Below are 18411 nucleotides of genomic sequence, written 5' to 3'. Positions count from 1 at the left end.
CTAGATCTAGCCGCTCAATCAAAGCCAATACCAAGCATAGAGTAGTCATCTTGACTATAGAAGAGAACACTTCATCGAAGTCAGCATCATGCTCCTACTTGAAATCCTTATCAACCAATCTAGCCTTATAGGTTGGCTTGGGGTGTCCATGGGGTACCTTTTAACTTGTATACCCACTTACATGACAAAGCACATTTTTCACTAGGCAAAGAAACCAAATCTCATGTATGATTTTTTAACAGTGAGTCATACCCAGATTGTATGGCCCTCTCCCAAGAGTGACTATCACCTTTGTGCATGGCCTCATCATAGGTAAGAGGATCGCTAGCATTTGTCACCATAACATAATTCATAAAGTATGCAAACCAATCGAGATGCCATCTATCTCTAGTATATTGCCTCAAAATAGGCTATGGGACCTATATCTCCTATCTAACATCATGGTCTTGGGCCACTAGAGCATCAATTGTTGTAGGCTATCTAGTCGATTGTACAGTAATAGGAGGCTCCTCCTAAAATATTACCATGTATACTTCAACAACCTATTCAGGTTTCTTATGCATTTTCTCCTCATGGAAACTAGCATCATGATTGTGGATAACCTTCCAAGCTTGTGAATCACATAGGCAATAGCCCATCTCACCTGCATCCCCATAACCAAGAAAGATGCATTGCATGGACTTAGAATCCAATTTAGTGCACTTATATGGCAAAAAGCTTCACAACTAGAGACATGCAAATGAGCATATGATGGAGGTTTTCCAAACCATAATCCCTCTTATCACAAAACTACTCAAAGGCTTTAGATACATATTCACTCTCATTGTCAGATCATAGGCATTTCAGTCTATACCTAGATTGGTTCTCAACAAAATTATGCCAACACTGAAATGTAGCCAAGACTTTTGACTTTTTCTTTTTGGGGTATGCCCAAAACTTATGTGAGTAATCATCAATAAAAGTAACAAAAGGCTTCATATCACTTAAAGACTTGTGGGTATAGATCCACAAACATCAAAATGAACAAGAGACAGGGGCTCACCCATGTGTATAATGCCAAAATTCTTATGCAAACTACAAGTTTGTTTGCCATAAAAACAATAATCCGAAGAATTAAAACATTAAAAGTCAAGGGATGAAAGATACAGCAAATGAATAAGAATTTTCATTCATTTTAATGTCATGTGCCTAAGACAACAATGCCATAACAATATATGTGGTACTATAGCTACTACTAAAACGTGGTCGATGGACCCAAATATAAGTAAGTGATAAAGAGTGTTAGACTTGGCACCTCATGCAAGGACAAGATTTCCATGGGTAAGCTTCCATGAGGAATCACTAAAAGATAAAACATAACCTGCATCATCCAATTGTCCAATGGAAAGTAGGCTTTTAATCAAAGTTGGAATATGGTCTATAGCATGCAAAGCAAATGTACTACTTAAAGGAAAGTGCAGTTGGACATCTCCAATACCAACAATATTCAATGCCAAACTATTATCAAATCTGATAGATCTTGTCATGTTGTGGTAGGAGTGGAATTGCTCCTGATGAGGAGTGACATGAAATGAAACCCTTGAATCAATCGGCCAATATTGAGCATATGTAGATGAGGCAGGAGTCAACTGAGAAACATCAAGAGAAGAAGTTGCAAATATGTAATCATCATCGAAATTAATCTGCATGATATTAATCTCTTAAATCTTGACATTGTACTTGCTAGGAACAATGCTCCTTTACTTTATTCTTTCCCTTTTCCTTACTCTTGTCATCACATATTTTATGGAATTATGGCCAAATATGACCTTGCTTCTCACAATAGTGGTACGTCAATGCGGACTTACAGCCACGAGACTTATTGTGAGACTATCCATGTGATTGAGAATGAGACTTTTGAGAGTCTCTCCCACAACGATCATTATCTCTCCTACCATTATTGTCTCTGAGACTGTCAAAGCATGAGAGGTATGGGAAACATCACAACCAATAAAATTCAACCTGCAAAACTACCAAGCATATCCTACAAGAAGTGGGATATGTATAATCCACTAGTAGCTCACTGGCATGCAATCTATACTAAGAATTATCAAAATCAATGTGTCAAAGAGAGATACATCCAATAGGCATAACTAACACGTATATAGTTGGTCTCAAAGATAGTGAAAGAGAATTGCAACATACACAACTGATTGAGCAAGTGTAGAGAAGCTCAATACATAGACAAGTAGGATAAATGCATCATTGACAACAACCTGACAAAGATAGGTGCGGGCTCAAAGCATGAATCAAATCAGCCCACTAGGCAACAATTGCATCCAAGTCGCATCTGAAGAGCATAGACAGAATTGAGTCCCACAGACTCACAAAAGTAAGCTCAACTACATAAACCCAAATCTCTGCTCAAATGCAAAGTATCCAATGTAGCACAAGTAAATCCCAATGGAACAAAATTTAATTCCAAATGAGCATAAAATCCAATAGAGTCTAGGAGCATAAAACCCAATAGAGTCTTCAAGCCCATAATTATGCATGCCACTAAAGAAACCAAGGCATGCAACCATAGCTAAGATGAATGTCACCAAGTTGAAAATTGAAGCTCGCAAGCTTTTAATGGCATATCTAAGTGCAGACCATCAAAGGTATACATCAATGGACTTAATGATGCATCTGAATAACATCCAAAAGCAATAGGCATAAAACTTCCTAGACAAGTGCATGTTGCCCATTGTATTACAATAGTGAAATTTCTACTTAAATTTAACCAATGCAAGTTCAAATCCAATCCACTAGCACCTCAATGTACTTGTATTTAGACCAAGAAATATATCTATGACCTTAGTGACGATGCATTCTTTCCCATTTACTGTTGGAACTTAGCATTGGTATACCCTTCATCCCTTCTAGTGGTAGTAAAGCCCACACCATTCATGAAAACAACTTCAACTAGATGGTGACTTGAACCATAGGCAAGCATATTCACGCCATTACAAGCTTTTAGCAAGTAGAGGAATATCAAGATATCATGATATCAAGAGTTGATATTCAACTATGAGAGGCATGGAGAGAATGAAATGCATTCCTCCATTAGTAGGAGAAAAACACTTTTCAATAAACACTTTTCAATAAGGAAAGACTCATGTATAAAATAAGAAACCCTAGCAAGGGCCCAAAAGGGTTTTTGTGTAAATAGACTTTACAAAAGAGTATGACACAACCTTCTAAAATCCCAATAAGGTTATGTAAGTAACAAGCTTTTACAATGGGATACCATATTACCTTCTGAAGTCCCTAAATAATGTGTGTGTCTGTGTGTGTGTGTAGAGTATGGTCTTGGAAGTCTGAAAAATGTGTGTGTTTATGTGTGTTGTAGATATTAGTAAGCATATGCTTGTATATTTATGAATGTTAGGGGTGTGTGTGCTTCCATTGGCAATTGTGTGTAAATTTGCATGGGGGTTGTATCTAAATTTATGTGTGGCATGCATGAGAGCACATGCAAAACAAATGTATTGTACTAAGTGTTCCTTTTTTTTGGGGGGGGGGGGGGGGGGGGGGGGACAGGGCTATAATATGTAATTGGGAAGATATATGTAAGTTTGTGTGGATGCATGAAGCACATGTAATAGGTGTATGTTGATCTATTTGGGGATTGTATGTAAAATTTGTGTATGCATGCACATGCATAGACGTGATATAGAGCATTTGTGCCATTAGAATCCATATTCTCATTAGTTAATTATTAAGGTAGTGGTCGAGCACCTGAAGATGGAGTATTCACTATCAAATACCTAAATTTTAATCATTATAGGGATTATGATTTGAATACCCCACATAGTGAACTCATTGCCATATGATTTGCATTTACTCAATAGTTTATAAAAGGATCTCGCTAGTTATGGGATGATTGTCTACTGTATTTGCAAAGAAAATCCATATGCTTACTAGTTACAGTTAAGAGAGTGAAATTTTTTGGGTAAAAGCTTGTGTCTTCTGCAATTTATGAAAGAATTATTTACTAGATCCAACTAGAAACACAATAACTTACTAGTTGTTGGTATGGCCATTTATCCTATTTACAGAATGAATGTCCTATGTAGTGTATATTAGTAGATTTTATCTAGAAAAAAAGGATGTGTTAGTAATTGGAGGACTAAAATTGAGCAGGTATGGTAACTAGAAAACACCCTGCGTTCTTACGAGTGACTGTAACAAATTTACTACTTACACTACATATTTGCTATCTACCCGGGTAAGTGGTGACTGTAGAGTTGTGTGTGTGTGTGTGTGTGTGTGTGTGTGTGTGTGTGTGTGTGTGCGGCTTAATGCTTCCAGGCTCATAAAGTTTTGAAGGGCGAGAGACAAGCTGGTGTATGAAAGTCGATGGAGATGTATATTCATCGGTCTTCGACGTTCTATAAGCTTCCGTTTGCGATATTACAGTTGGAGAAAAGGGCCGATAGCCCTTTTGTGGATGCAGTTTGCATGATGAGGAGTGTTTCAGTCAATGTCTGTCGTTCAACGAATAAATAATGGATTGTTGGCATCCGTTACAGAGAGAGAGAGAGAGAGAGAGAGAGAGCGAGAGAAAGATTTTTGGAAATGTGTTCGAAATGGTTTATTTGGCAGTGGACTGGACGCTCGATCATGTGATCTGCTAATGCGCAGGTATTAAAAGTTGGTGGCGTCCAAAGCTGGGTCGGCGTGTCCCGAGTTCCTCGCCCAGCACTTGCGGCGAATCTCGCCTTTGGTGCCGGTCAAGACGCTGAGCCTCCCCATCTTTCTGAGCGACATACCGAACTGTTGAAAGAAGGCATCTTGGTCGCTCGCATACAGCCGCACAAAGTCCGCGGTTCTGTTGTCGCGGAAGAGGACGGTGTCGGAGCTGAGGATGGCTTGGCCATTCAGTATGTTGAGGAAGTACTGGTTGTCGAAGGTGAGAGGGGTGACGGTGTCCATGAAGAATTGCGCGTCCTGTTGGAAGTTCGGAGGCTGCAGCTTTCCCTGATCGGTGCAGGCGCTCAGCAACTGCTTCCCCATTTTGAACTGCGGATCTACAGATGGGTACAGCCGCTCTTTGATGCTGGAGCAGTGCGTCTGCCCAATGGTGTGTCCCCCTGCACCAGATTGCATGAATATATATATATATACATATCATCGGAAGCATCATATTTTGATTATCTAATACACTGCATACGATCCACCCCATACGATCCACCCCAAAATCTTATCTAATACACGAGCAGTTTTAGACGAATCCCCACTATAATTCATATCGAGTACGCAAGAAGTTTTGGACAGATTCTCACTATAGTTCTTGCATTGCGAATTGCGATCACAACATCAATCACATCACAAGCTTTCGCAATGGAGGCACTGATGTGAGTGCCTGCCTAGCTAGCTGTGGTTAGGAAGGGAAAAAGAGTCGTAGCCATTTTCGCACACGGGAGAATGTGGAAAACTTATTTGTGATTAGGGATGAGCCACTTCATTCATCAGGATGGGTCCTTTGGAAACAAACTTCGGCAGAATAACATACTAAATGCGCCAGAGAGTCTTTCACTTTTATTATCAATACAATTAAATACCATGCGATGTGATGAGATGAGATGGGATACCCGAGAGGACCACAACGTCAACGAGGTTGAGACCGACGATCTGGAAGTTCTGAAGCAGGCCGTCAACGGAGAGTGTTGCTCCGGGCAAGTATGTCTGAGCGCTTTGTTCATAGGCCACCTGGCCGTCCCTGCGCCCCAGCTCGATGGGGTAAAGCGGACCACCAGCCTTCATGTAGGTAGAGTAGAATATGAGCAAAGAAATATCACAGATCAGACGAAGAAGAAGAGGAAGATGATGATGATGATGTTACTACTAATTGTTATCCTATGATAATCGTATGTACATATAGCACATGCTGCAATTAGTATTATTCACAAGTCGTATCATGATAATATACGATGGCCGGCTACCTGAGCGATGCCGTAGACGGCCGCCAGGGCCAGTATGTCGGCGCAGGAGACGATGCCCGGGCAGGCCTGCTCCAGCTGCTCCTTGATGTCGTCGATGACGAAGAAGCTGCCGAGGCTGAAGTTGTTGGGGGCCTGGCGCTCGGTGCTGGTGGCGTTGGCGTCGGAGAGGAGAAGGACGGAGGCGTCGGCGCCCTGCACGAAGGCGTCGTGGAAAAAGAGGCGGAGGAGCTTGGCGGGCGTGGTGGGGAATTGGCGGCTGTACAGGGCCACCGTCTCCGACACGATGCGGTCCAGGTCCGGGCATGTCTGGCTGTAGAAGCCGAAGCTGAGGGGCGGAGAGTCATACTGGGCTGCCGCAGGCTGGAAATACTGGCTCCCCTCCTCCTCCTCAGCTACCGCGTACTTCGGGGGAGGGGCCGCCGGCATACTCCCAGTGCACTCTGATAACAAGATGGACGACGACCATATCGTTAGGAGGCCGATCATAACCGATACCTTATCATGATTCATCATCAGGCCGACGAAATTATGCCGACGCACTGAGCCGGCCATATACTTTCTGTGCTTCTCCGCCGGCCCTAGACCTATAACTAGTGGTGCCTCGATCGACTTACTTCATCGTTTGATGCCTGTTGTTGCTTAGACGTAGTACCAACACCCTTGCTAGCTTGCAGCAGCTAATTATAATAAGCGAAGGCCGAATTAGAACGTGCAGCGTGATGCACGTAAAGCCTTGTGGTGGTGGAGCTGAGACAACGTCGTGCTATTATACCAAACTCACATCACCAATTGCCTCCACACATATAAAATTGCAGCACACATTCGATTCCCCGGTAGCTCCTGCGAGCACGTCTAGCCGAGTAACATGCCATATTGGCATCATAACATGAAAAGTTGATCGCTTCCAAATGTGAATCATGTGCCTAAGCATTACAAAGTCGGCCTTATTTATTTACAATGATGACTGATCACACAACGTCTCTTGGGAAGTCCGGAAACATACTAAAACTGTTAACACATAGTTTCTCAGCTTATTGCCCATAGGCCATTAAGTTTACCGCATGAGGCCTTTCCCCCACTTTGTTTCCGAGGTACAATTTCTTGTTTGTTGCATGTCTAAACGCACAACTAATGTGCTTTGCTTAGCTTAGACTCGTTCTTTTTATGGATCTTTTTGTGTAGATATTGTGGACTCAAGAATTGGTTTTAGACGATCTGCTTACTTTCAATTTCGTCAAGTATAGCTCACTACGAGCTTACCAATTCTCAAAAATTTAATTGTTGGTGCTCTGTCACTTTGTTTGCAACCCTACTAGATATAGGTACATTGGATAGACGACCCAATTGTTGATTCCGAAGGATTGTAAGATAATGTGATCACAAGGCTTGTTAACATTACTTATACACATTAAAGACATTTATAAAGTTAGATTATAACAAGTTTAGTAGTAACATGAGGCAAATTAACATTTACCCAATTGTAACTTGCTTAAATCTCTCAGTGCCTGTTGAAATTGTGAAAATGCCCACATGCTCTTGAATGGACTAAGAAAAATGAGCTAGGTAAGAGTGATACTAAATGGCAAGCAAAATAAAGACAAAGAAGCTAGAGTTGAAATGTAAAGTGGGACTATCAACAATGACTACCAAATCGTTATAGAAACATTAGGGAAAATTTGAACTCAAGTTTGGGTCTTGTAAGAAATTCTACCTTATAATAGAGAGAGGTGATTCAAAAATAATTAAAGATGACATGAATTCAACTTTTTTAGAGTTTTCTCCTTTTTTTCAAAATATTCAAATTAACTTGTAGCTTTTAAGTTGTCAAGTAACCCTGATTAAGATTCTAGAGATCATACTTGGAATAGATTGCCAAGTACTCAGAATTTGATGGCTCATAACCAAATCGATTGGGATTGATGGTGTAGTATGGAAGGTCAAGTTGTCCTCATCTTATTATGTTTTACAATATTTCCTTTTGATGTATTCTCGATTTTTAAAAGCAACTTCACAAATATCACAAATAGGAATGGCTAGGCCCGAATCAACATCACAAATCAAGATGGTTGTTAACCCTCAAACGAACAAAGGTGGAAAATCCGGAAAAGCTAAAGCAGAAGACAAAGACAAAGGCTAAGGAAAAGAGAAACGGAAGACAAAGACGCACAAGGAGAAGAGTCTTAAATAAGGGAGAAATGCGCACAAGGAAAAGCGCAAGCGCATCATGGTTTAATTCAAGGAGTGCCGGGCTCTCACCCGTGCAATTTGTAAATGTAGATGGACGGTGGAAAGAAAGCTAGGAAGATAGAAGGACAATGGGAAAAAGGGCCTAGGCTATGGCCGGCCATGTGAAAAAGGGAAAAAGGGGATGACCACCCAAAAGGGATTTAGGGTTTTGTATATAAAGTTGAAAAGTGAATGAGAAGCTCATTCTTGTGTGTGGCCAAAAGTAGCTCTCTTCTTCTTCTTCTTCTTGTTCTTGCTTGCTTGAGCTTGTGCTTGAGAGAGGGAGAGTGAGAGTGTGAGGGAGTGAGTGTGTGAGGGTGAGGGACCGAGGAGGAGAAGCTCTCCATCTTCTCCTCTCTTCTTCTCTTCTCTTCTCTTCTCTTGTCTTCCTCGCGAAAATGGAGCTTGGAGCTTGGAGCAGGAGGATGGAGCTTGCTTGAAGCTTGCACTTGGATCGTGGAGCTACCGGAGTGCGCGGGAGAGGAGGTAACTCGAGCGACACGGAGGTAAGCTCACTACACCCGTAGGTATGGATGGCATGTCGGTTATGTGAGAGGTAGCCATTAGTGCTCGACTTGGAACGCTTGAAACAATAAGCGGTCCGTGGGTCTTGGCGGTTGAGTGAAAGCTCCCACATTTTGGTTCCGTTGCCAGGACCAACGGATTCAAGCCTTGAGCACTTGCCGCTTCGAATCGAACATTGAAGTAGGGTTTTCCCCGAACCGGTGCTTGAGATAGGTAGGAAATGAGGGAGTTTGAAGAGGTATTCGATCTCCTTAGCAAGTAGGTTTTTGGTTTTTTGGATTTGGAAAAGCATGTTGAAGTAGTGTAGGTGATTGCTTTGTGATTTGTATATATTTAGGGTATGAAAAAACAAAGAAAAAGAAACAAACAGTAGGGTTCTCTGTTGCTGTATAACAGGCTAAAACAGGAAAATAGGGGACACACATCCTTGGAGTGCCGTTCAATTCGAGCACCACAGTGGTTCCAGGCATGTCTGGCATTCCCTTGTAGTGTCTTGCACCTATTTGGAAGGCGCTGCTGGACGATTCGTGTAGTAGACGTCAGTCTAGAGGCATCGTGTGTAACTCGCGGGCCGTCGGCCGCATAGTCGGATCAGGCTGTCCAAATCCCAAAATCGGACCAGTCCATACTCGAACACTCGAACTTGGACCACTCGGACCAGTCCATAATCGACCGCTCGAACAATCGTCCGATCGGACCGTCCTGTCCGATTGGACCACTTGGACCAACCCGTCCGATTTTGGAAATCGGACCACTCGGACCACTTTGACTCGGACCACTCGGACCACTCGGACACTCGGACCAACCTGTCCGATCGGACACCTCGTTCGATCGAGGAAATGAGACCCACCCCTGTCCGAATCGGACCAGTCAGAATTGGACCACCCTGTCCGATCTGATTCCCAGAATCGGACCACTCTGAAAATCGGACCACTTTTTCGATCCGACTCCCAGAATCGGACGTGACCAAAATCTGACAACTGGGCCGATCGGACCACCCATAATCGGATGTCCGATTCTGATATCGGACTCCTGAAAATCGGACATCTGAGAATCGGACAGAAAACTGTCAAAATCGGACAGGTATCTAGAACACAAATTTTGATACATCTAAACCTCGAGATTGACCCCAAAGGCTATGTAGAGCTAAAGACACATCACAGATCCATGATCGGCCTAACATTTAGAGCACGTAGTTCAAAATTTGGCTATAAACGGTCCTCCAAATTGCATATGGTGTTTACCGTAACGACCCTGCGGGCCGGGGGGATTGCCCGCAAAGGGGGCTCTGCCCCCTCCACACCTCCCCCGAGTAGGCTGGAGAGAAAACGCGCGCTGTGACAGGTCCTCCAAATTGGACCCTAGTGTAATAATGGCTCTACACGAGCATGGATTCTCACTTGCAAAAGAGCAACCAAAAGCCCGCACCCGAATAGAGACAAACAGAGACCCTAGAACCTCAATGGGCCCATCTAGCCAACAAGGGCTAGATGGCCACACTGCAAAAACACATACGTGTTGCATTCGGACTGCATCTAGTCAAAGCGAAAAGCAACAACATCAAGCTACAATAGCGAGAATGACTAGATGTGACAGTCCTTACAATAGACGCTCCTTGAATAGCACTGCGTTGACCATCCAAGACATCAGTGGAGAATCCACATCTGGTCGTGCAGTCGAGAACTCAAGGGCATTTGTCTGAAGGCTTAAATTTGCAAGCCAAGACCCGAAAGATGAAGACGTAGTACCACCTGCTTATCTTAGGGTCAAACTCACCACTAAAAGAGAGCATACTATCGATGCTCTGATTGATGAAGGAGCAGATTTCAATATCTTGACCTATGAATCATGGACCCTACTAGGCCAACTAGAGCTGGCACCGACTAATGCAACTCTTAGCCCTTATGGGGGACCTCCACAAGCACTCATAGGGAAGTGCAATATCCTTGCAACAATTGAAATTGAAAGCTTGCCTATCCTATTTCATGTTCCTCCAAATAGTGCTAGTAGCTGCGGGAAAGAAACCCTCCTAGAAAGACCCTTCAAAAGGGCGACCAAGTGTGAGACCGACTATGTAGCACAGAGGATACACTTGACACTACCAGGTGTGAGGATAGTCACAACCTTTAGCAAGGGTGACCTCATCAAACCTCGAGGGAAAGGCAAGCAAGGTGCTGACATAAAAGTCAAGCCTGCTGACGAGAGCAATGACTTGTTGGAAGAGTTAATACAAGCACAGGTCGAACAACGAGAGCTAGTGAGTGAGGCCATGCCTGAAACAAGAAGGTCAAGAGACAATGCCAAGGACGGGCTTTGGACTTACAAATATCGTAGAAGACTCCAAAAGAAGCCCAAGCCTTATAGACGCAGGCATCGATGGAGGGTCAGCACAACGCTGCGATGGATATCCAAAGCGTTGCTACGTGCTCAGGGATACTACGCAGGTAACCGATGGATTTGGGTACCAAAATCCCCTGCTAAACCACCTCTATCAGCTGAAGGCCAGAGTGCATCAAAAGCAACGAAGCACAGGAGGAAATCTAAGAGAAACTCTAGGTCTCGAGGCAAGAAACCAGACATGATTGTTCGAAGGAAAGAGCCTCAGCCTAGCATGCTAAATAGACAGATGCCATATGTAGCCATCGAGCATGCACAAAAATCGTTAGTGCCCAAAGAGCGTTTGATTTCCCAAGGGGAGAACAAGCATCATAGGCACAACATTGCTCAAGGCAAGGCTGATCGCTCAACAAAGCAAATGGCACAATCGTCTAATAGCCTCGAGCAAATCATTCAGCCAGTGCCAAGTCCACCTAAGAGTCCTAGATCTCCTACATCCTCTTTTTCCAAACGGACACAGGAAGCACAACAGTGGTTGTCAAGGGAAACTTCTCAATCCCAATCTCTATCTCCATCTAAGCTTCCAAATGTCCAAGACGTGGGACATGACGCCATCTGTAGCTCTCGACCCAAGGATATGCATGAGCAACCTAATGTGACTAGATCAACTCATACTCGATCTACACAAATGAGTGCTCAAAGGGCACCAAGGGTAGCCAGCCCACTAAACTAGCTGCTACTACTTCCAATCAGGGATCACAGTAGTCACAGCCCTTAGCTGTGACAATGCCCCTTGTGGAACGTGTCCTTAGTAGTTTACCTATAGAGGAGGTGTTGCAACCAAATCCCTCGACAACTCCTGCACTTTCAAAGTGCCTAAATCCTAGGCTGGAGGAGTTAAACACAAGGGAATCGTCTGAAGAGCTAGACTCTCTGAAAAGGGAGGTAGTTGTGCTCTCACAACCTAGCGAGGCTATTCAGCAGGCCACGGCCATGTCCCATAAGGACACACTAGAGAAAAAGGATGCTGAGGCCCAACCAAGCACATCAATGGTTGATCTAGTCTAGGGTTCTGAGTCGTTAAGCAATGCACCTTCACTAACCAAAAAAAAGAGGAGAAAACAATGAAAACAACAGCAATTGCAGGTGGTTGTGGACCCCAAGAACATTGAGATGAAGAGCGCCAGAGAGCCGATGAATATAGCATCGAGTCCATCCACCAATGAACCCATTAATGCCTCTCCTAGTAGCGGTGAACCCTCAGACACACCCGTGTGCTCTGAAAAACCAAAGCAACCGTTGCCATCAACAGTTTCTTTCAACACTCAATCCACTGACAATAGAACTCACATCGATCAATCAAGAGCAGATACAACGTCGTCACAACAGGGTGACAAATCTATACCAGTCACATCCGAGAAGAACCATGAGAAAATAGCAGCAAAACCTCAGGAAAAATACACAATCCTTGAGAGCATAAGCAATCCTAGCATTGACCAATCTTGATCATCTAGGCCTGAACCCCCAGCTATGATAAAGCCTAGACAAACTCCTAGAACCTTGCATGAGATGGCAACCAAGCAAGCCCTCGTTGAACATAGAAGTGTCACAGAATGCTTAGCTAAGTTCGATGCTAAGCTCAAGGTGTTTGCATGAGTCTACGTCCTTGCGAACGTGGGCACAATCCCCAAGGAGCAGCTTGGAGATTACTTGCCCTTCCCTCTATCCTGGGAGGAGCAAGAACATCTTAACAAGCACTACGATAGGCTTCTGCATGAATGCATGTGACTCATCTCTGACGAGGAAGCCAACGAACTACGCGCTTAACTGTCACGTTCAATGAAGTGCTCTGCCGATCGAATCTCGTAGACATAGAGCAACTAAAGCAACTAACAAAGGGCCGAAGTCAATTTGAACAGTGTTGGCGTGAGAACCGCATTGCAATGGCTAAACTAGGGACTCGGATCATGACAATCTCTGAGGAGCGATTGGCCAAATGGCGGTCTCAAAGAGACCCAACCTATGTGGCACCAACTTCCCTTCGAGTGCTGACTGTCATTCGAGGCAAGGACTTGGCCGAACCAGGCCAAGAAAACCCTCTGTTTGATAAATTTCTTGCTGAGGAGGAGTTACATGTTGCCAGTAGACTCGGACAAGGTTCCATACTGCTCGATGTGGCAAAATATCTATCGGTACTGAGTAAGCTGCCACGAGTGCTGAATGCGTGTGCCACGCTCCAGTACAACCCTGAGTTCTAAAATTGGTTCTTATCCCTATGAAGTGACATGGATTCATAAATATGTGTCACTGTGTATCAACAATATCAACACACACAAGCAATGATAGTCAAGCGCAGGGAGAAGAGTGGGGTCTGACATGCTAAGCTTCTCAAGTCCTCCTCTCATCATGCATTCAAAAGCCATGTGACCATCCCCACCTCCAAGTGAAGGGCACGCAACCCACATTACTGCCATAGAAAGCCTTGACCAACAACTTTGATGGTGTAGACAGGGTATAGTCCCTTTCTATACACCTTCTTCCCTTTCCGGTCTATCCTTCCAAGGAGAAGCCCTTCCTAAATCCATGACCGCCAGCCGAGGTAACTCGGCGTGAACTAAGATCTGCTAATGGCAAAAGGCTAAATATACATCACGGGGGCCATCCCTCTACAACAAGCACTGCATGCCCCACCCCTCCCCTTCTCGTCCTATGTGCTTGATAATCTACACTATAATCCCTTACATATGAATGGTCTTATCACATAACAAATCCTAATCCTTGATTCTCATCTTACAGGCCCCCTGCGAGGAAAACATGGAGAACCAAGGGCAACTAGCTTGCAAGGACGCTCTCCGCAGCCGACGGGAACATGCAGCACACGCCCCTCCACCGGTGCGCTACGTGCCCACTCTTAAAAGGTACGCCAAGAAACGCAGCCCCAAGCTACATCGCCCCGGACGAAGACCGAAGAATCCACGAGCCAGGGGAGAGGATGCTCTGGGAGGCACACAAAATGTGGTAACGCCAGTTGCACAAACCCCCAACACATGCTTGGGCACCAGGTGCTCACGAAGTGACAAGGCGGCCAGGGATAGGGCAGAATTTAATGAATTGTTTAAAGACATTCTGGAAACGGTAGCAGCCCGGGACTACACCATTCATGTCCTGGCAGACATGTTCCCTGTCCACCAGCCTCACGGGAGCCCTACACTAGCACCGCCCCGGTCGCCTAGCCAACCGGACTCACCCGGCCTCGTACCTATCGACTAAACCCCTCTGATGTACAAGTAGCTCGACGAGTCAGCATGCCAGAACATTTTGTTTTTTGATGAGTAAAGGGGCAAAATTCCCACTTGTGCACATTCCCGTTACCTCTCGTTACTATATGCGACCTTAACAAGCAAGGAAATAGGCATCCCAATAGACATCATAGAATTCTGAAAATTGATGTCTTAACATGATTGCATTTGTTTGATGTACTTAACACAAGCGAGCATATACTCTCATGAAGTGACAAGTGGATGCAGGATAATACAGGTTTTTGTGTGAAAGTGTTCAATGCCCGATCACCGCAAGACCATTGACCCCACCAAGAGCCGTGACAAAGCCACACTGTTGAAAGCAAAAAATCACCCTTGCCAACCGCCTACATCGCATGGCCCAAAGCACATTCATGGGCCACGCTCCCTTTCTGGGTCAAGCTCTATAGTTGGCTCACGGCAGTCGTTACCTCAATTGTACCAACATCGCGTGTGTCGCAAGGAGGTTTGCAATATCTCAAGTATATCTCCCCATCTCAACAACTGCTTCTCTAACAACGAGCCTAGGGCACAATCATCACTGTAATATCCATTTCCTGAGCCTTCGAAGCTTGACATTTTCCAACCCATTGAAAGGCTGATAGCCTCAACATATTGTAATGGTTGTACTCAGGCAAGTCCAAAAAAAAAAAAAAAAAGAAAGAAAGAATGAATGAAAAAAGCACAAGAAAAAGAAACAAAAAAGGAAAGAAAGAAAAAAGAAAAACAAAAAAGAAGAAACGAACGAAAAGATAAGAGGCACCCACGATCATAGCACAGCACCTAGGGGTCCTCAAATTAGGTACGTCGAGTGACCTTGGTCAGCTGGCTTCATCCCTAATCCCCTAGCCCTTTGTACATCCCCCACAATTGTTCAGGGCACATTAAGGGCAGGACATACCTAGGGAGCTTGTCTCGCCTATGGTTAGACCTGTCACCCTGACCCACTTGCACAATTCTCTCTTGCACTCTACCTTAATACCATTGCAATCAATTGTGGTAAGCACTACACGATTGGCCATGAAATGTACACCGTCCTCATCAAGCAAGTCCAATAGCTTCCAGCTACCAAAAGTGTAGTGTCCCTGTATTCAATTATGCTACGTCGTGCAGTCACAATGAAAAGGATGTCTCATATACCTTCACGTATACTTCTTCTCAACATGGACAACTTTGCTTCATCAACACATTGTTATGAGAAACGAGCCTGCGGTCTTCTAACTACGTAATATCTAAGTATGCACGAGCACTCCCATAATATCTGCACTGAAGCATATACACAGTTTGGGTCCTCAAGTCCAGGACAATACTCTCAGCTTGCTTAGAGTTCGACCTATCTTCCAAACTAATCAAAATATGTCTTGTACACGATAAAAAGACTAGCACTACCCCTTAGGGAGAGACCACATGAGAGGTTTTCAATCGCAGGTATTGAAGACTGGCACTCGTCTAGGAGGGGGGTAATGTTAACCCTCAAACGAACAAAGGTGGAAAATCCAGAAAAGCTTAAGCAGAAGACAAAGACAAAGGCTAAGGAAAAGAGAAACGGAAGACAAAGATGCACAAGGAGAAGAGTCTTAAATAAGGGAGAAAGGTGCACAAGGAAAAGCGCAAGTTAAAACTTTTGTAAAAGAGCGCAAGCGCATCATGGTTTAATTCAAGGAGCGCCGGGCTCTCACCCGTGCAATTTGTAAATGTAGATGGGCGGTGGAAAGGAAGCTAGGAAGATAGAAGGACAATGGGAAAAAGGGCCTAGGCTATGGCTGGCCATGTAAAAAAGGGAAAAAGGGGATGACCGCCCAAAAGGAATTTAGGGTTTTGTATATAAAGTTGAAAAGTGAATGAGAAGCTCATTCTTGTGTGTGGCCAAAAGTAGCTCTCTTCTTCTTCTTCTTCTTCTTCTTCTTGCTTGCTTGAGCTTGTGCTTGAGAGAGGGAGTGTGAGAGTGTGAGGGAGTGTGTGTGTGAGGGTGAGGGACCGAGGAGGAGAAGCTCTCCATCTTCTCCTCTCTTCTTCTTTTCTCTTCTCTTCTCTTCTCTTCTCTTGCTCGCGGCAATGGAGCTTGGAGCTTGGAGCGGGAGGATGGAGCTTGCTTGAAGCTTGCACTTGGATCATGGAGCTACCAGAGTGCGCGGGAGAGGAGGTAAATTGAGCGGCACGGAGGTAAGCTCACTACACCCGTAGGTATGGATGGCGCATCGGTTATGTGAGAGGTAGCCATTAGTGCTCGGCTTTGAACGCTTGAAACAATAAGCGGTCCGTGGGTCTTGGCGGTTGAGTGAAAGCTCCCACAATGGTAAACCCGGATCATCATCAAAGAGGTATATGGGAGATACATATCATCTCCATGTTGAGCTGAATTGTGAGTATGAGCTATTACATAAGAAAAACAGGCCATGTCGCTTGTCTTTTGTATTCAAAGATATGTGTAGGTCACAAGAAAGTAAAAATATAGATCTATGGACCAACAAAAAATTGTATCCAAAGATCCTTTGCATATTTCAATGCCTACATTGAGGAATATCATGTCCTCACTTAGCTTTGTTGGGGATGGTTATAATGACCTCTTAGGATATACATAACATTAGGATGTGATTAGTGATATCCTTTATTGGATATACTTGTCTCATCCAATAAGGCTAAACAAGCAAGGGAATCACAAGGAAACTTCGAGTCTCAACTTAAACCCAGGTGGTAAAATGTACCTAAGAAGAACATATATTGTCAACATTGTCAAAAGGCTGGCCATTTTCATGATGAGTATCGATCAAAGGCAAGAGACACAACACCAGAACCCAAGTCACAGACCCCCGCCCGTCAGAGTCAGGCAAACCCCATCAAGGGAGGCAAGGTGATCGCAAGGGGTAGTGGAAAGGTGTGTGTGTGTGTGCGTGTGTGCGTGCATGCATGCGTGGTGTGTGTGTGTGTGTGTGTAGTAGTAGTAGACTACTAGTGAAAGGTCCTCAATATCATAGCCCTCTTATTATCATAAGACAATTCTCCTCTCCTTATATAGAAAATGTAGGCAAAGTTAAGGCAAGTCCATGTCATGCTAACCCAAAATCTTTCCATACATGCAAGAAGGGGTTAAATACATCTAGGAAAAACAATTTTTAAGTTCATAATGTAAAGGAATCCCATGAAAATATCCAAGATTAGTAGAGAGAGAAGTATTGTGACCTACCAATTAGTAAATGGCTTCAAATCCAAAGTAGGACAAGGTTAGAGCAGACAAAGGGTGGTGGAGATCCAGAGAGACTAATTGATTAAAGCAAAAACTCTTCAAATGTATTTTAAGTCACAGTGGGTAGGGAAAATAGGTAGACCTAAAAAAGAACTCCAAATCCTTTGAAAAAGGAAAGAGAATGACAATGTTTCAATTCGTAGGAAAGAATATGGATCAATAGCAAAGACACATGAGGAAAATATAAATGTTTCCAAAGATTTTTCTAAAACTAACATCTTTAGCAAGCCAACCTCTAGTAGCTAAGGAAACAAGAAACACATTTGGATGGATGCTACTTCAATTTAACTTTAATAAAAAGAAGGTGAATTAGCCTTTCATGCATTAATGGATCGCATCTCAAACAATGACAAAAAATTCACACAAAAATTTACCTTGATAATGATAAGAGAACTTGAATTAATTTCTTATCTACCACATGTAGATCCTTGCTTGTGGCTCTCATGTTGCTCTTGTTAAAAGCTATGCCCATTTGCATTCGACATACTTCCTAGATTTCATATATACATAACTTGTCAAATGCTTTACTTTGATATGTTAGAAAGTTAATTCTTTAATATTTTTTAACATTGTAGAATATTAATATATCCAATTTTTGTTCTTGTCGGTCTAATGGATATTATGAAATATGCATATTGGTCCATGAATGACCATATCTCTTTCTATATGCAAAGATACAAAAGCTCTCTTCTCATTGTCATACTGTCACATAATTATCAACATTAATCAATGTTGAATGGATCTACTCTCCATAGTACTAGAATGTTGTTTCTCAGTTTAAAGGACAAATCTCACATTGATTACTTTTGAA

At 43.5% G+C, this 18411-nt stretch overlaps 1 protein-coding gene across 1 annotated transcript; it reads right to left on the bottom strand.

The window, feature by feature from the left end:
* Positions 1-4370: 4370 nt before the first annotated feature.
* LOC148013852 (peroxidase P7-like) lies at positions 4371-6661 on the bottom strand. Its single transcript, XM_087666806.1, has 3 exons — positions 5970-6661; positions 5619-5784; positions 4371-5117 (listed from the first exon to the last, which is right to left on the bottom strand). Exons 1-3 carry the CDS (start codon positions 6519-6521, stop codon positions 4672-4674), a joined length of 1164 nt encoding a protein of 387 aa, XP_087522932.1. The 5' UTR covers positions 6522-6661; the 3' UTR covers positions 4371-4671.
* Positions 6662-18411: the final 11750 nt, after the last annotated feature.

This window comes from Lygodium microphyllum, chromosome 25 (genome assembly GCF_053477565.2).
Source record: "Lygodium microphyllum isolate KBCC chromosome 25, Lygodium_microphyllum_v1.1.10, whole genome shotgun sequence".
In the NCBI taxonomy this organism is placed as follows: domain Eukaryota; kingdom Viridiplantae; phylum Streptophyta; class Polypodiopsida; order Schizaeales; family Lygodiaceae; genus Lygodium; species Lygodium microphyllum.
The sequence above is the reverse complement of the archived record's forward strand: the minus strand, read 5'-3'. Positions and strand labels throughout refer to the sequence as shown.

Excerpts from the sequence above, each read along its gene's own strand:
- LOC148013852 (XM_087666806.1), bottom strand. The coding sequence starts at position 6,521 with ATGGCCGGCTCAGTGCGTCGGCATAATTTCGTCGGCCTGATGATGAAT. Across the intron at positions 5,785-5,969 it reads CCGTCTACGGCATCGCTCAG|GCTGGTGGTCCGCTTTACCC; the intron begins GTAGCCGGCCAT and ends ACCTACATGAAG. Across the intron at positions 5,118-5,618 it reads TGACGTTGTGGTCCTCTCGG|GGGGACACACCATTGGGCAG; the intron begins GTATCCCATCTC and ends AATCTGGTGCAG.